The sequence below is a fragment of the Leptosomus discolor genome, chromosome 5, assembly GCF_034619465.1.
Source record: "Leptosomus discolor isolate bLepDis1 chromosome 5, bLepDis1.hap2, whole genome shotgun sequence".
Taxonomy (NCBI): domain Eukaryota; kingdom Metazoa; phylum Chordata; class Aves; order Leptosomiformes; family Leptosomidae; genus Leptosomus; species Leptosomus discolor.
The window spans coordinates 45,354,656-45,378,659 of NC_141395.1; the positions used below are offsets into that span (position 1 = coordinate 45,354,656).

Genomic DNA, 24,004 nt, shown 5'->3' on the forward strand with positions numbered 1-24,004 from the left:
ACCTAACTGGTATTCTACTACAATACAGGCACAGACACTTCTCTGTGGCTCATTAGCTGGTGCCTAAAGCTCTAATCCTGTGTGTGCAGGGTGTCCCCTTTCTTGACTTGAATTCAATGACCATGATGTAGGGTTTATCAGAGGCAACCAGTATTGCTAACCCTGGTAGAACATCTGATTATCTTTAGCTCAGAGACTACAGGCATTCAGGGGCACTTTCTACAGAAACAAACAGTGATGTTAACACCAGATCTTTGGAATACAGAGCCAAGACTAGAACTGGAGTAGATAATAATAAAAAACTACAAAAAAATCCAAACTCCCAAACCAAACAATATTCTTCACTCTCCTTTTGCGTGTTTCAAATGTGAGTAAGCTCATTTTGTACTTATATTATCACATAATACAAAACTTTCCTGCGCGATCTCCTCTTTTTAATCTTCACCTTCTATATCTTTCTCCTCTTTTCTCTAGTTCTTCTGTTAGTTTTCTCTAATTATTGGATTTGCCTGAATACAGAACAAGGCCTGTGTAGCAGGCAGCCTCTTGCCTTCCCATGCTCTAGCCTCACATCCTCACTTCCCAAGTCTGATCTGCCTTAGTCTGCTTTGCATTTCTAGAAATGTGGGAGCCGGGTCCTGCTCAGCTGAACAAATCCAGATGCTTTGTAGAAAGTGGGGAGCCACTGCCCACAACCTGGCAAGCCACACTAGCAGCCAGCTGCTCAGTGGCATCTCCACCCTGTGGGAGGTGGTGTCTTCCATTGCTTGCAGCAAATCCACTGGCACTCAGAAGCTTCAACTTCCAGAGGTGCAAGCAAGATAACGAGGGTTCCCAAGCTGTGTGGGAATACCTGGTCAAGTCTGCAGCACCCAGTCTTGAGCTTGAATGTTAAGTGACATTCCAACATAGAGGTTGTCTTGTAAGCTAAATCACTTAAAAAGCCTAGTTGTACACAGGAGTTATTGTACAACAATAAAAACAGGTGACAGAAATAGCAGGGTGAAGTGAAAGCTCAATAAAATATTTCAGACTGCCTGCACAGTAAAGGAATGTGTGTATGCTGTTCCTGCTAGAAAAGAAGCTAGTGTCACATAAATCCAACATTTCCTTTTGCTTGCCTTAAATCAGTGGGCTTGTGGTGCTACTCCTTAAGAGTGAACAAATATGCCAGGAAAAATCTCTTTCCAAGCTGCCCTTTCAGAACTGCCCCTAAGCACCAGGGAGGATGGAAAGTGGGCTGTGGGGCTGCAGAGGTGCTTAAGGGAGGAGTTTGCCAGCAAAAGAGAATTGCAGAGTTTGAAGCACAGAAAGACCTTCAGTTTTCCCAGAGTTTTTACTAAAAATGTCTAATTAATTTAATGAGAAAAGCAATATCCTAAACCAAACAATCTAATCATCTTGTCTCTCCTCCTCTCCCAGTCATTTTTAATATAATGATGGAGACACAATGTATTCTTATGCTGATGCTTTTTGCTTTAATGCTGGATTCAAATATTGCTCTAAGAAAAGACAAAAATACATGCCACTAGTGAACAAAGGCAATGCATGACTGAGATGGGCAGACAAAGGTGGTACATTCTGGTAGTCTCAAAGAACTCTGCAGAAACTTTCTTTAATCTAGGGAAATGGTTTTATATAGTTAGCAAAACAGTTTTACTAGCAAGCTACTCTCTGAGGATCTGAAATAACAACCAGAAGGTTTTTATATACACATACACAGCCAATATTCTGCCATAAACTCTACAGAGAAACCTTGTGATTTCTACCTTGCTGCCACATTGTAGTGCTTTATGGGAAAACCTTGGTAAGGAAGACATACTTGAGCAACAGGCTTTCCCACCACTGCCTGTCTGCCTAAACATCTTCCTTCCTTACTGCAGCCTGTTCTGGGTAGGAAAGCTGCTCAGAAATAGTTGCAAGTTTGTTCATCTTTACACTAACAGAAGTATTAAGAAGAAGACACCACCACTATGTGTTGCACGCTGAACTTTGGAGATCAGCTCCAAAGGTTCCTGGAGCATGTGCAGTAGAACTTTCTGACACAGCAGGTGAGGGAGCCAGCTAGGGAAGGAGCCCAGCTGGACCCGCTGTTTGTGAACAGAGAAGGACTTGTGGGTGATGTGATGGCTGGAGGCTGTCTTGGGCACAGCAATCATGAAATGATAGAGTTTTTGATTCTCAGAGAAGCAAGGAGGGGGGTCAGTGGAACTGCTGCCTTGGACTTCCAGAGGGCAGACTTTGGTCTGTTTAGGAGACTGGTTGACAGAATCCCTTGGGAGGCAGTCCTGAAGGGCAAAGGAGTCCAGGAAGGCTGGACATTCTTCAAGAAAGAAATCTTAAAGGTGCAGAAGCAGGCCATCCCCATGTGCCAAAAGACGAGACGGCGGGGAAAAAGACCAGCTGGCTGAACAGAGAGCTTTGGCTGGAACTCAGGAAAAAAAGGGGAGTTTATGACTTTTGGAAGAAGGGGCAGGCAGCTCAGGAGGACTACAAGTATACTGTGAGGTTATACAGGGAGAAAATTAGAAGGGTCAAAGCCCAACTAGCAGTTAATCTGGTTACTGCTGTAAAAGATAATAAAAAAATGTTTCTATAAATACATTAGCAACAAAAAGGAAGGCTAAGGAGAATCTCCATCCTTTATTTGATGTGGGGGGGAAACATAATGATAAAGGATAAGGAAAAAGCTGAGGTACTTAATGCCTTCTTTGCTCCAGGCTTTAATAGTAAAGACCAGTTGTCCTCCTGGTACCCAGCCCCCTGAGCTACAAGATGGAGACAGGGAGAAGAATGAAAACTCCATAATCCAAGGGGACATGGTTAGCGACCTGCAAGACCACTTACTACGTAAGGCTATGGGGCCAGATGGGATACAGCCAAGGGAGCTAGCAGAAGTGCTTACCAAGCCACTTTCCATCATTTATCAGCTGTCCTGGCAAAACAGGGAGGTCTCAGATGACCGGAGGTTAGCAAATGGGACGCCTGTCTACAAGAAGGGCTGAGAGGAGGATCCAGGGAACTATAGGCCTGTCAGTCTAACCTCAGCGCTGGGGAAGGCTATGGAACAGATCATGCTGAGTGCCATCATGTAGCATATACAGGACAACCAGGTGATCAGGCCCAGTCAGCATGGGTTCATGAAAGGTAGGTCCTGCTTGACTAACCTGATCTCCTTCTATGACCAGGTGACCCACTTAGTGGGATGAGGGAAAGGCTGTGGATGCGGCCTACCTGGACTTTAGTAAAGCCTTTGACAGTTTCCCACAGCATTCTCCTGGAGAAACTGGTAGCACATGGCTTGGATGGGTGTACTCTTCACTGGGTAAAAAACTGGCTGGATGGCTGGTCCCAAAGAGTGGTGGTGAATGGAGTTAAATCCAGCTGGTGGCCGGTCACAAGTGGTGTTCCTCAGGGCTCAGTACTGGGGCCAGTTCTGTTTAATATCTTTATTGATGATCTGAATGAGCAGATTGAGCACACCCTCATCAAGTTTGCAGATGACACTAAATTGGGTGGGAGTGTTGATCTGCTGGAGGGTAGGAAGGCTCTGCAGAGGGATCTGGACAGGCTGGATCGATGGGCTGAGGTCAATTGTATGAGGTTCAACAAGGCCAAGTGCCAGGTCCTGTGCTTGGGTCACAACAATCCCATGCAATGCTACAGGCTTGGGGATGAGTGGCTGGAAAGCTGCCTGGTGGAAAAGGACCTGGGGGTGCTGGTTGACAGCCGTCTGAACATGAGCCAGCAGTGTGCCCAGGTGGCCAAGAAGGCCAACAGCATCCTGGCCTGTATCAGGAATAGTGTGGCCAGCAGGAGTAGGGAGGTGATCATGCCCCTGTACTCGGCACTGGTGAGGCCGCACCTTGAATACTGTGTGCAGTTTTGGGCCCCTCACTACAAGAAGGACATTGAGGTGCTGGAGCGTGTCCAGAGAAGGGCAACGAAGCTGGTGAAGGGCCTGGAGAACAGGGAGAAGTGGCTGAGGGAACTGAGCTTGGACTCGATGATCTTAAACGTCTTTTCCAACCTGAACAATTCTATGATTGTATTCTATGATTTTATTATTTTAGCTTCCTGTTCCTATGGAATTACACAAAAGAGAAATGTCTTTCTTAATCTAAGTCCTTAAAGCAAAGGTATTGCTGAACTGATCTGAAGCAGTACAGTACACACTGGCACTGATTTACCTGGACCATTGTCAGAATTACAATCTTTACATTTTTAGGTCTTGGAATAAAATCTTACTTCATATCTCTGCCAATATGTGTCTAGCATCTTTTGTCCTGTGCCTAGCTGTGTCTGGCTGTCGCTATCAGCTTTGTTTATCAAGCACTTAAGTGTTCTAAAAAGCAAAAAAAAGGCGGTATAATAGCTAGTTATTTTTCTTATTAATAATATGTTAGATTGATTATAGGAAAAACACAATGTTTATTGAACTGAAGGAAGTGCATGACTGTAAATCATTAAACTTACTTCTCTCACGAACCACTGGCAAAAGGCAGGGCCAATCCACTCTCTTGCATGAATTCCACAGTCTATCCAGACAGCTTTCTTGTAGGGCCGTGATCTTTTACCTAACTTGAAGTGTGAATATTCATACAAATATCAGTAATCTCATGACATTAGTGAAACACAACAATGAGAAAGTAATAGAATATTAGAAACACTAAACCATTTTGAATTTCCTTGTATAAAGGAACACAAATTTATTGTCTTCAAAGGCATGGCCAAGATAATGATATGCAGGTATGCCAAGATAATGAAGCTGATCTATGGAAAAAAAGATACAGGAAAAGTGAAATCTGTCAATTCCTCTTGTATGAGGAATGATAGCCTTAAAAATCACATGGAGCAGGGTGACAAAAAATGATGCTACAGGAATAGCCTGGTGTAGAATCAAATTTTCAGAACTCTGCAACAGCAGATGAAAAGAAAAGTACATGGAAAGTAATATTTTTTTTGCGTCTTGCTGACACCCTCTAATTTGTGGTCCTAATAATGTGAGTTGAGACCGCACAGCCCTGGAATTTTGTCAGTAGCTAAAGAGGAAGCATATGTGGCACGTGCTGAGAAGGGCTCCAGAGTCCTCTGGGGTCCCTCTCCAGCATAACTGCTTTCCAAGTTGTATATAAACACAAAACTTTCCAATTCCCTTAAATCCAAATCCTGCTAATTGAACTTGTCCTGTAATCTATCTCCATGCATAACCAATCCAAGTAAATAGGATTTGGTTTTTAGTTTTCCAGCTTTTTATTTTTCCATTCATTAAAGATGAAAAAGTTCATTACACTTTTTGGCACAGGTGGTGGAGCAACCAACGAGGAGAGGTGCACTGCTGGACTTTATACTAACAAACAAAGAAGGACTGGTCAGGGATGTGAAGGTTGGGGCAGCCTTGGCTGTAGTGATCATGAGATGGTGGAGTATCCTGCATGGAAGAAGAAGGGCAGTAAGTAGGATTACAACCCTGGACTTCAGGAGAGCTAACTTTGACCTCTTCAAAGACCTACTTGGAGGGATACCATGGGCTAGGGCTCTCAAAGGTAGTGGGGCCCAAGAGAGCTGGTTAGTATTCAAGCACCATCGCCTCCAAGCTCAAGATTGATGCATCCCTACGAGGAAGAAATCAAGCAAAAGAGGCAGAAGGCCTGCTTGGGTGAGCAAGGAGCTTCTGGAAATACTCAAAGGGAAGAAGGAAGTTTACAGCATGTGGAAAAAGGGACTGGCCACTTGGGAGGAATATAGGAATGTTGTCAGAGTATACTGGGATGCAACGAGGAAGGCTAAGGCATACTTGGAATTAAATCTGTCTGGGGATGTCAAAGGCAACAAGAAGGGCTTCTTCAAATACATCGGTAGCAAAAGGAAGACTAGGGAAAATGTGGGTCCGCTGCTGAAGGCGGTGGGTACCCTGGTCACAGAGGACACAGGGAAGCCGGAGTTACTGAATGCCGCTTTTGTTTCAGTCTTTTGCCAGTCTGATAAGGTTGGCCCTCAGGAATCTCAGACCCTGGGGGTAGGAGAGGAAGTCTGGAGAAAGGAAGACTGTCCCTTGGTCGAGGGGGATTGGGTTAGAGATCATTTAGGCAAACAGGACACCCACAAATCCATGGGACCTGATGGGATGCACCTGCAAGTGCTGAGAGAACTAGCAGATGCTGTTGCTAGGCCACTCTCCATCACCTTTGGAAGGTTGTGACGAACAGGAGAGGTGCCTGAGGACTGGAGGAAAGCCAACGTCACTCCAGTCTTCAAAAACGGCAAGAAGGAGGACCTGGGAAACTACAGGCCAGTCAGCCTTACCTCCATCCCTCCATTCTTTAAGCATGTGAAGGAAAAGATAATCAGGAGTAGTCAACATGGACTCACCAAGGGGGAAATCATGCTTGATCAACCTGATAGCTTCTATGATGGCATAACTGGCTCGGTGGATGAGGGGAGGGCAGTGGGTGTTGTTCACCTCAATTTCAGCAAGGCTTTTGATGCAGCCTCCCACAACATCCTCATAGGTAAGCTCACGAGGTGTGGAATATACAAGTGGACAGTGAGGTGGGTTGAGAACTGGCTGAAGGACAGAGCTCAGAGGGTTGTGATCAGTGGCGCTGAGTCCAGCTGGAGGCCTGTAACTAGTGGTGTTCCCCAGGGGTCAGTACTGGATCCAGTCTTGTTCAACATATTCATCAATGGCCTGGGTGAAGGGACAGAGTGCACCCTCAGCAAGTTTGCTGATGACACAAAACTGGGAGGAGTGGCTGTGCTGCCATTCAGCAAGATCTGGACAGGCTGGAGAGTTGAGCAGAGACGAACCTAATGAGGTTCAGCAAGGGTCCTGCACCTGGGGAGGAGTAACCCCATGCACCAGTACAGGTTAGGGGCTGACCTGCTGGAAAGCAGCTCTGTGGAGAAGGACCTGGAAGTCCCAGTGGACAGCAAGTTATCCATGAGCAAGCAATGTGCCCTTGTGGCCAATGGTATCCTGGGGTGCATTAAGGAGAGTGTGTTCAGAAGGTCGAGGAAGGTTGTTCTCCTCCCCCTCTATTCTGCCCTGGTGAGGCCACATCTGGAGTGCTGTGTCCAGTTCTGGGCTCTCCAGTTCAAGAGACAGGGAACTACTGGAGAGAGTCCAGCGTCAGTCTACGAAGATGATGAGGGGACTGGTGCATCTCTCTTATGAGGAAAGGCTGAAAGACCTGGGTCTGTTTAGCCTGGAGAAGAGAAGGCTGACAGGGGACCTTATCAATGCTTATAAATATCTAAAGGTCGAGTGTCAAGAGGATGAGACCAGGCTCATTTCAGTGGTGCCCAGTGACAGGACAAGGAGCAACAGGGACAAACTGGGGGGACAGGAAATTCCACCTCCACATGAGGAAAAACTTCTTTACTCTGAGTGTGACAGAGCACTGGGACAGGCTGCCCAGGGAGGTTGTGGAGTCTCCTTCCCTGGAGAAACTCAAAACCCGCCTGGATGTGATCCTGGGCAACCTGCTCTAGGCTAACCTGCTTTAGCAGGGGGGTTGGACTAGATGATCTCCAGAGGTTGCTTTCCACCCCCACCATTCTGTGCTTCTGTGATGACATCCAGAGAGATATTTAGATCTTAGCAACTCATCCTTAGGAAACACTGTTAACCTGTGTCTCTATAGTGCACATGCTATAACATAAGTAATAAACTGTCCCTGATGCCAGATTTAAGTCTGATTAACGACTACTTAGTCTTTACCTTGAGTACAAACAGTGGTCTCCCTTCATAGGATTTTCCAACAGAGAACATGTGAACAAGATCTGAATGAGTTTTATTCAGATGATGCATCCAACCCTGGATCTGCAAATACAGAAATAAAATTGGTGCTTCAATCTTTGCATTTCATGGGAAGCAACTATAGCACATGAATGTCTGCTCTCAGTCCTCTACGTTTTTGGATTTTCCTGTAGTTTTTCTTTTGGTCTTTTTTCATTTTTCCGTTTTCACACTTGAACTATCATTGGGCTCTGATAGCTCTACGGCCAGAGGCTGGATGCAGCCTTCAGTCATATGGGACTTTTCCCCCATTTTATTGTTGGCTATTACTGGAATGCACTAGCTGTCCATCAAAAATCTGGGGATGGGGCTAATCCACTATTCCCACTAAATATTAATGATATGAAGAAAGAAGGTCCCTGCAATAATTGCTTCACAGGCACCAGATCTTGTTGAGGTACAGCACCTTCCATGCTCAGCCTTGCGACTTTGTTTTGGTGCAGACAGAAATTATATATGTGAGCACACTGAGATCAATGGAAACTATTTACCCAGCCATCACCCAGGATAGTATCCCTTACACATGAAGTTGTATCTAAGTGTTTTTAAGTCTTTGGGCCTCTTGAGCAAATACTTAGGCATTTACTCATATTGCTTACTTAAATGACTTGGTGAGACTAATCACTCACTGAAATCTCTTATTCCATCAGAGTAAAAGACCTACTTTAAAAACAAAACTCAGAAGCTGTCAAAGATAGTTACATGTAAAGACAAGCCTTGAATACAAATATTAAAAATATATAGCTTTTCAAGAAGGTACCTATTTTTGAAGAAGAAACATTTATAACACTTCTGAAGATGAACAGGTAACTGTAACTTGTAGAGAGAATGAAATCTTAGCCTTATTAAAAACAACAGTGTAGTGGATGAAAGGAACAATATGAATTTTCACATACTTCTTCCAGGGAGTGATACACTTCATAGTTATACCCAGAGAGGGACCTTCGATTCCTCGATGACTTCAGTCCAGTTTGCTTTTCTATTGCTTTCTGTAGGTCTGATATGAGAATCCTAGGTAAAAAAAGACAGTGATATTACTGAAAAACTAGTAGAACACACAGGCTAAAGCAGAACAACAATCACATTTAGAAAAAATATAGCAGGAGTGAAACCATCCTCACATTACTACTTTGACAATAGAGTGCTTCAAGCTTATTTGAATATATGCTGCCAAATAAATACTGCAGATGCTTTGAATTGTAACAGTGCCTTCAAAAAACATAATAAGCTTGTTAAGCGAATAAAACAGAAGGATGTAAATAATGTAGCAAATGTGAAGAAGAAGCCACTTTCATTTTTTTATGGAGCAGCATTTGCCGTCTTCTTTTATAATCCAGTTATATGAAGTGATCATGGATCTTCAAAAATTGATTTCAAAACCATAAGAAAAATCTTTTTAGGCTTAGAAAAACATTCACATACATTCCCTCAGGAGTTATTGTACTGGCATGGAACATTACATATACCTACAGTTTGTAGAAGCAAAACAAAAAAATGAAGAACTTGGCGGCATTATCATTCTGTCTGAAACACAACAAACAATGAACAAAGAAAAAACCTTAAGTGTGGTTTGTTGTTTACATTATCTACTCTGCAATAGTTGTCTGCCAGGTATTTTAAAATAACTCAGGAAAACCAGGAAACAATACTAAGTGAAAATTAAATATGTGTGCATAAAAAGTGATTCTTTGCAGTGAGCAAAATGCAGAAACAGTGGTGTAAGCTGAAAACTTTCCTATGTTATGGCAAAACCAAATTTAAAAATATAATATAGAAAACAACTAAAAAGAATTATATTGAAGAAGTTGAGGCACCTATTCTTTCCATCACACAGTATCAGGAGCTGGGAATATTGTCAGTGACATCAGTAACTACATCACTGTAAAACTGCCATCCTTGTGCACCACATTCTTCTCAAGCATGGCAATGTGTCATCACCATATCACTAATTCATTGTTCCTGTAAAACGATGGTCACATGCAACATTTTAAAGTTTTATAAGCATTAGCTGCAATGATTGGAAAAAGATGGAAGGAAATCCTAACTCAGCTGTGCAGCAGGTACCTCAAAGATAACAGGTCTACCTACATATAATCAGGTTATCAAAGTAAAGGTTATCTCCATCTTCAAATGTATTAATGAAGTAATTGTATAATGAGGAATTACATTCCTCTACATCAGCAACTTCCATTATGCGAACTAAGGGCTTATAGTCTTGACTTGTGAAGCGCTATACACTCTAAGACCAGTACTGTAAAGCATTTAAGCCTGTAGTTAAAGCAGTCGTTTTTATTAAAGTCATTAGGACATCTAATATGTTAAAAAATTACTTGCCTGCTTTGCTGAATCCTGATTAGTGTAAGCACCTACCAGGATCAAGCTCTGTTTGTTCAGTTGTACAATAACAGATTTAATTTCACAACTCCTGATCGTTTATGTGTCTGTATTCCAAATGAGATTTGATAATTTTTCTTTACTCTTAAATGACTGTGTACTATGTGTTCTTATAACACAAAGTCTCTTAAGTCCCTCAGGTCTGAATACAACCTAAGTGGCTTCGTTTCCAGAGAACTTACAACCGAGGCAAGTCGATGCAGCAAGAGTTTCTCTGATGCCTGACTTGTTTTCATGACCATCTTCTTGTCATAAAGTCAAACACTGGGACTGATAAGCCTGTCATACAGGCAAGGGCTGGTCAACTTGTTCATTATTGGAGCTGCTTAATAATTCCTGCTTTAGAAATTTGTCATAACTTAGGCAAGTGTCACCCTGTCAGACTGAAGTTTTACATGCTCTTTCCCTCACATTTTCCAGTTCCAAAAGGGATGTGGCAATTTAACTCCTTTGCAAATAGTGTGTGAAAAAAATAAAATAAATAAATAAATAAAATAATGTGAAAAACAGCCATGAGAAAAAGACCTATACTAAACCTTCCTGGTGCCTCTGCCCTTGTCTGTGGAGCTGCACTTCAGCTCGGTGCTGTGCCCAGCCAGCCCCTGGCTAGAGCTCTCGCTCCTCTCATGGCTATTCCTGCTGGCTCTTGTGGACTTACAGATCTCAGGAGGCTTGTCAGGACAAGCACGTGCTTGTCTGAGGCTTTGCAGGGTTTTGCTTCTGATGGCTGGAGCCCAGCAGACAAGGAGTCCAGAACAGGCAGCAGGGAGATGGAGAGGGAGAGCAAAGAAAGAGTCTGCAGCTGACAAGGTGCCACCCGGCTTCCTTCTAATGGTGCAGAGCTTGTGTGACAAATGTCAGAGAGGACATTTCCCTGTGGAAAATTAATCTAATGTTGTCCTAGTATTTGTAGCACGTTGATTCAGGTGAACTGCAGAGACCCTTCGCTCTAGCAGTCCTTGCCCTTGCACACTCTGCTCTGCAACCTAAATAAAGGTCTTCAAGCACAGGGAGTGTTTATAATACATATAAAATGGCCTTCTGTCATTTCATTAAAGGTGATTACTGTGAGCAGGAACAGCAGCCGACATAAATACAACTCCCGGGGTGAGTAATTAGGGAACGTTTTTTGTGTAAGCACAGGAAAACAATTACAGAAATTCCCATCTCATTTTTAAACACAAACAAAACTGAAGCAGTGCTGAACCCATGTGAAAGTTACTCCGAACTTCAGCTACCAGGCCTGCGTAATTAATTTCCTTATGTTTGTTTTTGTATTTGTAGAATGACAAATTAGTAAGAGACCATTCTTATGATAAAAATGGAATTCTGGTAAGAGTACATATATTATACAATATGATTTGTGTCATCCTTTTCTCACTGAGAAATAGATATAAATTGCCTCATGTAGAGCTTTATTCAGCAAATGTTTGAGAATTCAAATAACTCATCAGCTGATTATTCAGATGCTTCAGCATCTCACTGAAAAGGCTTTAATGGCAAGATCATTACTCTTGTCTAGTATATCATATTTATAAATACGAAACAATAAGTATACTCCAAAACTGTCTTGAATGCTGTTAAGGAACACTGTAGATGATGTGTGATTCTTAGCGTGTGTTTGTTCTGTATGACTTGCGTTGGATCACAAGGAATGGAGAGTTGTAAAACAGAACCAGTACATGCCTTTATAATTCATGAAAGAGGCTTGCCTCCGAGTTTGCAGCACACTTGTAAACAAACCGTGCTCCTATTAAACACAGACAGAAAGGCAAAGCAAGCTATAGAATTAACAATTACTGTCCCTTTCTCAACAGATGTGATTTCATATACATTGAAAACACTTAAGCTTGACTCCAAAGGAGGACATTTAATTAAAACTGCCTGCCTGTGGGAGATTTTCTGTTCTCCCATTAAAATGGTTGTTTTCTTGGCAATGACTAGCTGTATGCCAGTCTAATTGCTATGATATGGAATGCATTTTCAAGCGCACTTGGCTTGGTAGACGCAGACCTGCCTTGGAGGCCAGATCTCTAGAGTGAGGCACAGAAAGCGAAGCGTGGGCTTACGTGTACTGGATGTTTGCTTGCTGGAGGTACGGCAGCAGACTTTGGGATGTGTTCTGTGATACTCGCACGTCGGTGACAGTACCTTCAACGATGTGGAAGGGGCTGCTGGGCTGCCACAAGTCCACCTGTAGTGCAGGAACCAACCTGTAATTCATATGCATTCAGTGTAGGTGGGGAAATCCAGGAGATGGCATGCTTGAAGCTATGTAGGCAAACACTCTAGGCATGGTATAGACAATCAAATTGTATTGGCTGGCCCAGCTTGAGATCTATGCTAATGGAGCAGATTTTGAGGAATGATTGCGTCCAGTTCACCACCACAACTCTCATGAGAGATTTGCCATCAGGAAGAGAGAAACGTCTCAGTAATGTGTCTACTCAAACAGCTTGAATCAAAAGCTACCTTCAAATTCATGCGCCTCCTCAGACTACTATACATTCCCTAGGTATTAGCTCCTATGGAGTCCATGAGTCTTTTTTATTTCACAAGTATTTTCTATGTTCACTAGGACAGTAGAAGAAAAGAACACTGAAGAGAGATAGAAAGCATAGCACATACCAGTGTTGTTTGCAAAGTGTACCCAAGTCTTATTCTTGATAATAAGCAAATCAGATACAAGTAACAGAAGGTCACCAATACTATGAAGGAAGCTGTGATCTACCCAATAATTTTACATGAAATGTCAAAATAACAGGATTAAGATAATCAAATTATTGCAATCTTGTAAAAAAAGATAGCTGCTAAATGATACCACATTTGTGATACCACATAACGTGCTATCTGTATCTGCGCATACGTAAGAGATGATTCTTGTTAATTTTTACTCTCTTTCGTTGCCAAATCTGAAATACACTTGAAAATGTTAGCCCAGAACATGAATTTTCAAGAAATCAAGAAAGTTTGCAAACAGGAATTTAAAACATAGTGTTCTGCACCCTGTAGCAAAATGGTGTTATACTGCTCAGCTGTACCAACAACAGACACACATACTCTCCAACAGAGGTGAGAACAGTTCCTCCTCAGCCAGTGTGGAGACAGTGGTGAGAACACAAGTTAACAAACCTCTTCCCAGAGCTGCTGGATAGTCACAGAAGACTATGGAAAGAAGTCTCAGCAACAACCTCTGTGTCAATGCGACAAATATGCATGTCAAGATCCACAGGCCTTAAAAATATGTAAGTTTGTGAGCTGAATACAAAGAGGGGAATTGATAGGGACTACTATGTCCCCACATTTCTTAAAGGGAATTGAAAAAGAATTAATACTTGAAAAATATCTTTTGAACTTTATTGCAATAACCTATGCTAGGCTGCATTGACGAAAGTTGTGGATACAGCTCACGAGCATCCCTTGCCTTACCTGCTTTCCAGATTTCTGAGAAGGTATTTATAATCCGTATTTTAAAAGCTCCTGACTTCTTCTATACCACACAAGGTATTTTTGAAATATCGAACGCATTTCACCTGGTCTTGCCATGAACCTTGTTCAAGAAGAGTACAATCTTGCAACAGGTGTTTAGTTCCCACCATGTCTCAAATGGCCCTCACTAAGAAAATTCTGTTTACCAAGAAGACATCTAACACTGAAGTTGATGCTACATCTTCAAGCACTAGTGACTTTAGTCCAGTTAATCCAATTAAAGGAGAATCCAAAAAAGGAGAAAAACTGAAACACAGGGGCAGACTCTTCTGCCGAAACCACTCTTTGTTTCATGCCGCCACAATATGGTCTATAGCTCCATGTGATAGTGTTGGGTGGGTGCAACACCTTTTGCAGTCTAACACCAGGACTGGCAAAGTTCAGGAGGCTTGTGAAGCTGACAGCAGCTATGACAGATGGTCAGTAGAAGTTGAACTCATGAATTAAATGGTGCTAAATGCAGCTTATAAATAAAGATCCTCTCACTGCGCTAACACCTTATGTTTGTTAGTTTATCTGTCTTTCGTATTTTGATTAATTATAGGCATCCAGTGAAATGCCCCCCTAATTCAACATGGTTGATTTCACATATGGTTAATTAGAAATACGTATTTGACTTTTACAATTTATACCTAAAAATACACATCACAGAGGGTAAATCTGTTGCTCTTGGAGTAACAGTGTATCAATCAGCCCAGCTTGAGCCATCTTTTTAAAACCAACAAAATGTTATACACAAGTCAAAAGCAACTGAAATGAAAGTGTTTCCTGGCCAACTGCAATATCTAAGCACACAAAACTGGAAATAGAAGTTTAAAAAAAGGAAAAAAAAAAAACCACAATTGAGATACACCTGAAACTTGTCTTTGTTCTTGATAGTTAGTCAGGATTAATTTTGGTGAATTTCTCCATCATTGTGGAGGGGATAAATCAACCAATGTTCACACTATTGGTTACACCATCACCAAGCTTTTTAATCTCTGAGGTATTCTAATTGTCCCTCACATTACTGGCTGCAAGGGAATACCAAAACCAGAAGCAATCTTCTTTGGCTAATGAAATCAGTGGTATATTGCACACTACTATCCTCTTTTGATGAAAATGCAGTATTTCACTCCTGTCATTGTTCTGGAAGTGAGACAAAAAAATCCCATTTTTAGAATGCGAATCACTTCTCTTCGGCTCAGTTTCCTGTTTCATGTGAGTCCCATTTCTCAGCCTTTGCAATGTAAACAAAGCATTCAGTGCTCATCTGGGAGATGTTACCTGCGCTGTCCAGAGCATCACTTCAATTGCTGACTTGATTTTGCTTCATAAAGCATGTAACAAGAAACACATTTCTCCAACAGACATCTTATTTATATTGCAGCTTTCAGCCTGTCCTTGGCACGACATAGAGACAGCGCGTGAAAACTGATAAACAGAAGACGGATTTTAGAGCAGGTATGTTTGGACTGAGCAAGCCCAACTATTCCTTTCCAACTGTCACCTTTAGGAGACTTCATCATTGCATCTCCCATGGATACTGAGGGCTCTGTTGGAGTCATCACTCTTCCTTCAGCACCGTTCCTCTGGCAAGCATGCCTTGGATTTCCATGCTGGGCATCGCTGGCTAGAGAGTGATAGTGGTATTAATTGTTCTCTTATCCTCTTTACTATCTGCGATGGGATGTTGTTACCCGCCCCACATTCTACATTAGCTATTATATAGTATTACGGACAGTGTACCAGTCTGTGCCAAAAGACATTTCTTTGCTGTGTGAGTAGTGAGATTTGCTAGGTGGGGGGGGATGATTTTCCAGCTACAAAATGAACAGATGCAGACCCTACAGAACCACCCCTGTATGCAAAGCCAAATATTTGAACCTCAAAATTCACCTGGTATCTTGAGGCTAGAGGAAAAGAGACATGCTTCAGACATCTGCAAACCTAGATACTCTCATCTCCTTTGCAGAACGGTCTCCTTTGCACATCTTTTCCTGTCAGGCCGCAGGTTGCTTTTAGAGGGTCTCAGAATGTTTTAAGCCTCTGGAAAATAAGCAGAGCCCAGGCAGGATTTTTCAGCAGGCTCAGACTTGACACCTGGAGACCAATTACTCGGCACCTGCTACTGCACTCAGGGGTGACTCCAGGTACCTGTTCTCAGGGTGGCTCTGCAGATGTCCAGCGAATGCTCTTTCCCAGAATCTCACTGAAAGCACAGTCATCCTGACTTGCTTTCTATGAGAAGAAATAGTATGCAAAAGCATACGGACAGCTCCCTTTTCCCAGAGAATTTAAACACATTATGCTTTATTTAACAAAGAAGGTGTAAGAGATTATTAATCGTGACTACATGGTAAAAGTATTCTTTTTTAACTGTACATGCTTTTTTTCAACTTCACTTGTCTCATAAAAGTCCCTGGGATTCAACTTGTGCTTAAGAAAGCCAACACTCTTTGAGTTTCCTTGTAGGCAGTTTCACTTAAAACTGAGATGTTAAAGACAGCTCAAAAGTATAAATTTATCAGCTCTTACCTGGACATCTGCCAAACTACAGCAACCCTGAACTCATTAGTCATGTTTCTAGCTTTTGGTCAGTATGGTGACGAAAAGTCAGCATGAGGCAAAGGGACAAATATTTTTAAAAGATTTGGGTGCTGATCTAAGAGAATTCAGAATTTCTTCCAAAATTAAAAATAATTTTCTAAGAATACAAACATTTCGTTGGTATAATCCTACATATCACAAATGGTGTACACAAAGCTCTGTTGCCCTGCCAAGACAGAAACCAGAGCAGGGGTTTTTTTTCTTCACTAGTTCCAGGTCTTCCTCCAGCTCGTTCTGTACCGTGGAAAGCGAGCCTGACAAGAAAGGATTCTCCTTGCTTTTCCCTAGGGACACATTCATAGCTGCATAAATCCCACAGTCATGTTTTTCATTCAAGTCACTGAAAGAAATCTCCAGCTTCTTTAGACCACAGGGCTTAGTCTGGCTCATACGTTGTAATTAAAACCATTTTCTTGGGCAGTAGCCTCCAGTCGTTCCTCACTACCCTTTTGTAAACATGAGTTTCATTTCTTCTTCCATTTAGCCTGAAAGGAAGATGCTTAGCACTCTCATCAGGTCTGTGATTGTGTATTGATCAAAAGAGATGATTGATGTTTGTAATTGAAAATAACTAGAATAACTCTGCCATAATTTACACTTAGTATCTGGACAAAATTGTTTATATGATTTATCTGTGTTATATCCCACAAAGACAGTAATTTTGTTACGCTTTATTACCTAGCAATTCTAGTTTTTATACTTGAGTTGTCTAGAGCAATTCATGGGCCAAAGCTGGCCTTGTCCTTAACATCACTATGAACAGATTTCTTTAAGAAATGCTGTCAGCTGTAATGTTGAGAATACAATTATTGTCATGATGCCATCTGTTGAAATGGCTGGGCACTCCTGAGCCTCTGGTAAAAGGGAATGTGCAGACAGTAATGTAGGAATGCTTTTTGCTCATGGGCTCTATTAGCGTGTCATGGGCTTTTTCAGGATGTATGGGTTTTCCATTTACATCCATGTGCTCATGTAGAGACACATAAACACCCTAAGCAGACCTGACACCCATTAGATATGTTTTAAATCAGAAAAACGATAGTAGCAGGTAGAAACCAGAAGAAACAGAAACTGCTCTAGTCTCACTGGTATTGTCAGAGATCTGACTACCAGAGGCTTAATCACATAATGCACAAGAAATATAGTCACATATGTATGTACACAAACATCCCTTGCATGCACATATATAGTGTGCAACAGAATTTTAGGGTTCTGTCAGTCCATTTGCAAAAAAATAATGAAGGAAGAATAACTCCCATTGACTGACACTGGTGGATAATTATAGCTGTGCTGTAGTTCACCTGGAAAAAGTAGAACTGCTCCTTTCTAATTTCTTCACCCTTGCAAATATTTTCAGGGTCAGGACTGATTTCATCCTCACTTGCCTCTGCCAATTAAGGAACTTAATTGACAGTCCTGACTGCAAATCTCCTTCAGCTGCCCTTTATGTGCGGCAAAAAGGTCCAGTGGCAATTAAATGCGGGACTCCCTGTGCTTTCTAGAAGGACTTACAAGGTAGTCCTAGTTGCTGGTGCAAAGTAATTTAAGTTTCTGATTGACCACTCTAGACATTTAATTGGGTCTGACTTTTCAGTATTTATTTGCTCTTCAGTGAGGCTGGTAAGAATAATTGTGCCAATAAATTGGGTTTGATTCACGGGATTGCAGTAGCCATAACACAGTCAGGAACTGAATGTGAACAATGCACAGCTTGAAGTTTTGAGTCTTGCAGATCTTTGTGGAACTATAACACAGTAATGCTCTTGCCACTCTACTTACACTGATATAATTTTACACAGGGCCCTACACTACAGATGAGAACTTGTAGGTTATTCCTCAAGCGAGTCACTGAGGACAAACTCATACACAATTATGCAGTAATTGAATATCCGTTCTTACAAGTACAGATGCCACTGGGCTAAGTATATTTGAAAGACGTGAAACAGTCTTTAGCAGACTCATTAAAAAAACCCAACTAAACCCCTATTTTGTTTCTTATTAAACTATTTATGGCTTGGTTCATTTTGTAGTTGTTGCTTCACTGCATGAGAAACAGATTAGTAAGCTCTGGGTCTGATCCTGCTCCCACTGGGGTTGTGGTGAGGACTTTGTTGAGCTTGGACTTGGGCTTCCTCACCAGCAGAAGAAGCAGCAGATTCCTCCCATGCTTTCTGAGTCTTGTGAGAAAAATACACTCACTACCTGGGATCCCCTGTTCCTGTTTCATCTTCCTACTAAAGCTTTCCTGGAACAACTTTTTCCTTCTGAGCCTGGCAAGTGGTTTACAGACACGTATTCAGATATATTAATGAATAACCTCTGTTGTCACCTGATGTTCCCTGTGTATCTGAAATAGTCTACACTTATCTGACTGGAATCCTAACTATGAGTTAGGGTAAAATCTGGACTGATGACTAAAGCATCTGGCCACAGAGACATATTTGCTGTATATCCAAAGTAAAATGCACACAGACCTGGCTACTGAGCTAATTCTTTCCCTTTGCAAAGTAGGAATAGCTCCATTTGGGCTGACAGGCTTTCTTACTACATCTCCAGACGGGCTTTTGTTCTCTGAAGCCTTTTTCAGCATTTGCCTATGGATCTGTAAACTATCAGATTTATAGCTAAGTGATCCTTTTCCCCTATAAGATATTTTTCTGATTCCCTGAACTGCAATGACAGGATCAATTCAGGGATTCCAATAGATAAGTAGCTGCTGTAGGGGCTAGAAAACAAACAAAAGGGAATGGAGCTTTGCCTTCAAGGCCTGCTAGGCTGGCTCCTCCCAAAGTTAAAGAAATGCCTGGCTGTACCCAGGAATTTCTTTTGTAAAAGCTACTGAAGAATGAGCAGTCTAACTCTTATTATGCCAGGAATGTTCACAGAGCAGTAGCTTCTTTGCTACCTATACAAACAGCCCTGATCCCCATCAGGCGTACGTGATAAAAAATGCCTGCAGATCACTGATGGAGCAGAAGTTATCAGTCAAGGCTCAAATGAAGTAGTGCTTCAAAAATAACACTTACAAAGGAAAAATCCAGAGCAGATAAACAGAATCTGCTGGGTCTGAGGACCTGAGCAAATCCTGGTTTCTTTGCAAAGCACTTGGGAATGTGACATCTGTTTTTGTCAGTCAGGTCCAACAGAATGAAAACCATGAAAGGGCTCATAAATCAACAACAGGCTCCTCAAATTGTCTCCTAAACAAGAAAGAGTAGGAGACAATAGCTAATCATTGGAGAGGTGTATGAGGTAGAGGGATAACAGATGGACAAGAGCTCTGGGAGACAGAGAGCGGGCAGTTCTGTCATTCTCAGGTCACTGTGGTACTATCATCCTAAATATTTCTCTTTTGTTTGTTGATTACTGTAATAATTTGCAAATGATTAGTGTGAAACAGTGAACCTGAAAAAAATATATTTCTGGTCTTAAAACACGGGGTCAGGAACAAAGGTTTGTACCATATTTCTAAAAAAGAGTATTTATAAGAGCAAAGGACCGCAGCAGAACATATGAAATTTAAGATCGGGGTCTGTGATTGCGTTAGAGCAGCAGCCAATCCAAAAATTGTGCCAGTAATCTATAGCTAGAAAAATAAATAACTATATGAGTTTATACTTGAATTGCTAAAGAATTTGCTGGATTTCAGTCTATTACAACCACATGAAAATGTTCCTTAGCACTCCTATGGAACATACTTGTCCTCTTACATGCAAGTTGGAGGAGGAGCTCCACCATCATTTACCCCTGTCATACTCACCATTGTTTCTGCTCCAGTGGTCTTTGGCACAGGAACTGTGCAAAACGTGTTCAAGGGTGTGGAGTGGTGCTGCTGGTGGGAAGCACAGTCACCAGGCTCTTATTTTTCTTCTCCACAGAAACTGAAAGAAACTTGATGTAGGAACATGCTGGAGATATGAGATACATGCTGCTGTATGCATGCCGATGGCATCTCCCTGCTGCAACAACCTTTGTCACTTAGTAAAAATCAGAAACTGGCATCTCCTGCCTTGAAAAAGACCATGACTATTCCCCACCTGCCTCATTTCTTATGACCTCAGACATGTATCGCCCTGAGAAGCAGTTGCATACACAGCAGTGCACGATGCATAAGAGCTTTCTGAGACCCTGTTCCAGTGGTACTGTGGCCTTAGGAGGGGGGCTGGCAGGGGAAGCGTGGGGGACCCTGCTCTGCCTGGCTGCGGCAGGAGCGGTCAGGGCCAGAGCCACCTGCTGCTTTGCAGGCCAGGATGGTGGCTGACCAGACTCAGTATGTTTAGGCTTCCTTTTTGCTTCATTACTGTGGATGAGTTTATTGGTTGAATACATGCAAGTTTAAGCAACTTTACAGAACTCACAGTGGACAAATTTTAATCTGTAGGGCTGGCTATTTTTACCGGCAGTGCAGGTCTACATGCTATGTTCACTCCACTAGGGAAAAAAAGCAGTATTGTGTCACCTACAAACCAACCAACAAAGGAAGCAGTTTATAATAATGATTAATAACAAAGCACTGTGGGCAATGGAGCTACAGACCAAAACTAATTTGTGGAAATTACTCAGCAAGTGATTATGACTAATGTGATTTGCTTTTGGGCAATTCATAAGCCAAAAGTTAAATGTCTGAAATGAAACATTTATTATCCATTATTCACTCAGGATTGGGAATGGCATTTGTACCGTAGCAGAGCCTATACACTTCAGGCAGGTTTCATGGGTTTATTACACTAAGCATTATACAGACTTTTTTTCTTTAAAAAAAGGGCAAATATGCCTCCTAAGAAGCTCCAGATGCTAAGCTTAAAAAGCCTGAAGGGACTAAACCTTCTGTAAAAGTGTATAAACTAACCTTATAGCTCAGGTATTGGTAGAAGAGCAGTCCTGTTTGACATCAAAAGGTTTCCACGCGGACTAAAGCCCCTGAGCAGTCATCCACTTCCTACGAGTTTTGTTGCTTATGCTGTGGCTAGCTTGTTGCTGCTGCACAAGTTAATTGCTGGGGGCATATTCTAAGATACTTTGAATACATCAAGACATACACGCAAATTCAAGGATGTCTCAGTGTAGGTTACTGTAAATGCACATTTAAGAAAGGATTCATTTTGTCTCTGATCCTCTTCCCAAAAGGGATTGACCTTGCAGCCTGCTGACTTCTATGGCACTGGCTTCAGCGTGGCAGAAGGCAAAGCTCTCCCCACTTCTTTCCCCACAGCCCTGGTGTTTCTTTCTGAAAGACAGCAGCTGGAGCAGACTGTAAATGATTAAATGTACTCAGGAAAAATCAGTGGTTAAGGACAGACATTAAGAAACAGGCAGATAAAACAAAATGAGTGAAAAGATACACCATCACTCTTTCCAGTGCCCATTTATTTTCTTCCTGATTCTTTTCCCTTTGTCCAAATCAATGGGTGATAAAAAAGCATATCTCTGCATTTGCTTTATTCTCTGCCTGACACCGGAATATGTTGCTTTCTAATAGGACCATCAGGATAATTTTCTCAAACTTCTTTGTGACAAAGCCCTTCAGAAGGATATGCTTATTTGAACTGGACAGAGATGAGTTTTGCTTTCAGTTCTTTAGATTACGAAAGATAGGCCAGAGGCAAAGGCTAAGTCATTCTGCCTTACAAGTGTAGATTTTAAAAGCAGAAGGAAATGACTGGAATAAATACAGACAACCACAAGTCTATAGTAAAGCTCCCTCCACCAGACACTGAGGAAGGAGCCTGGGATAGGAGGGGTTGTCTTTGTTTTTCCCTTGCCAGCAAAGATAGTCTGCTGTATGCATGGAAATCCTGCAGCGAAAATACAATCCATTTGTGCAGAATCTACTCTGTGTTTGCATTGTCCCGGGAATTTATACAAAACATTTAAGTTATGCATGGATCACACTCAGGGCAAACTGGGCTCCCCAAACTTGACTTTTGCACTGCAATTTCTGTGTTTCTTCTCTATCTCTTCTTTCTTCTTTCTGTGTTTCAGGACTAATCCTGACATCACTAGAGAGCATAACTTTCGGTACCTTTGAAATATACCTCATCTGTAGTAGACCAACTTGCCAGGGTGGAGAAAAGTATGTCTGAATTTAAACCCAAGTGCAGGTATCCTTCTCACTTTGAGAATTAAAGTGATGCAACTTTTATTTTCACTAGCTTTTCTTGTTCTTCTAAGACTGACAACGGTGGAGAATACTATCAGGCCATATCATAACTCAGGTTAAAGTCTTCAAATGGCTTTAAATAGAATATTAATGTCCTTCAGTAGACCACTACTTGCAGTTAATCCCAAAATACTTTCTCTGGAAAAAAAAAAAAAAAAAGTTAAAATTGGTGCTATTTGATGGTTATTTAGGTAAAAAATTGTTGTGTCTTCAAAGGAACCTGGTCCCAGCTTTATTCTTCCTTTGAGGAACAGAACATGTGAGTAATATGACAGGTTGGTATTAATTTATTGCTCCAACCAAAACGGATTCAAGGGAGATGTGTCTTAAACCAATTCTGGTTTTCTGACTCTAAAATGTAAAAATCCAAAGCACAATACCTGTAATTACAGCAATCTGTATCTCTCTGTTGACCCTCCCTGTTCATATCTCATTTGTCAGTCATACTGTGTTAAGACAGCAATGGCACTATATCTGGGATTTGTTTGTAGCTCATTTTGCACTATTGGGGTTTTTTGGTGCACTGTCTTCTATTTTCTCCTGAGCACATTATCAGCATTGTGCTTAAAGATTCATGTTTAAAAAGTTGAATGCAAGTCCACTGTCAGTTGAGTTTGCAACTCTGGAAGTCTGAGGGCGGGGGAAGGACATGGAGATTTAAAAAACTGCACAACTCTAAATACACGGTTCTTCAGAGGGGCTCATGACTACTGACTTTTGCTGACATTGTGAGTACTTGGCACTTCTAAGAAGTGTCATTGTTGATCCACTCCTTCATGAGTGAATAACTTGAGATTATATTTTTTTGGGGGGAAAAGATAATGATAAGTTAACGTTAAACACATCCATTACTCATTAGCTCCCCAGGTGTCTCTTTCTGTCTGACCCCATGTAGGTGGGCAATGAAGCAGTTGCACGTAGAAGAGCCCTAAGACCTGAAATGCAGCCAAACCCAGTCTGTTTTCATGAAACTGGGTGTCAATACTCACTCTTTTTTGAATCTTCCCTTCAACTTCCTCAGCTTGGTACCTCATCAGAATCAATCACTTTCTAATTAACTAGTCAGATTCCGATGCAGTTTGCCAAAATTTTATTATCCTGCTCTCAGAGTTATAGCTTGCTATTATGTATTCAAGTTTCTACTGCTCCCACTTTGATGGAATTAGGTGAAGGAATCTCTATCTGGGAGCCTAAGGGAGCTCTGTAATGAGAAACAGTTGCAGGAAGGCGAGTAACCCTTTTGCTTCACAGGGTTTGCAATATGAGGAGAAAGGAAAAAAACCACATATGCTCCCTCTTTATGTTCCAGCACCCAGGGGGAAGAAATTAATGCAAAAACCAGCTTCCCCATGTATTTCTTGGGTTTATGGTTAGGGTTTTTTTTTCCTAATTGGGAGTAAAACATTATCCTTTTTGAGGTATTAGAATAACATTCACAGTTGCGGGTCAGGCCCTTAGTAAGCACTGCAGAAACAAGCATAAGACAATATTCTTTAGGACAGCTGGGCATCACAGTACAAAGTGCTATAACACATAGCATTGCAACACCGCCTCTGTTGTATATTGAAATT

The 24,004-nt window shown here is 41.7% G+C and overlaps 1 protein-coding gene across 1 annotated transcript in view; it reads right to left on the bottom strand.

Moving 5' to 3' along the window:
• CPA6 (carboxypeptidase A6) overlaps positions 1-24,004 on the bottom strand; it is an 88,819-nt gene that overhangs the window by 22,932 nt on the left and 41,883 nt on the right. The window contains exons 3-6 of the mRNA XM_086466008.1: positions 12,265-12,389; positions 8,698-8,812; positions 7,724-7,825; positions 4,477-4,581 (exon numbers count right to left, since the gene is read on the bottom strand). Coding sequence (XP_086322134.1) covers positions 4,477-4,581; positions 7,724-7,825; positions 8,698-8,812; positions 12,265-12,389 — 447 coding nt within the window. The remainder of the gene's footprint in view (positions 1-4,476; positions 4,582-7,723; positions 7,826-8,697; positions 8,813-12,264; positions 12,390-24,004) is intronic.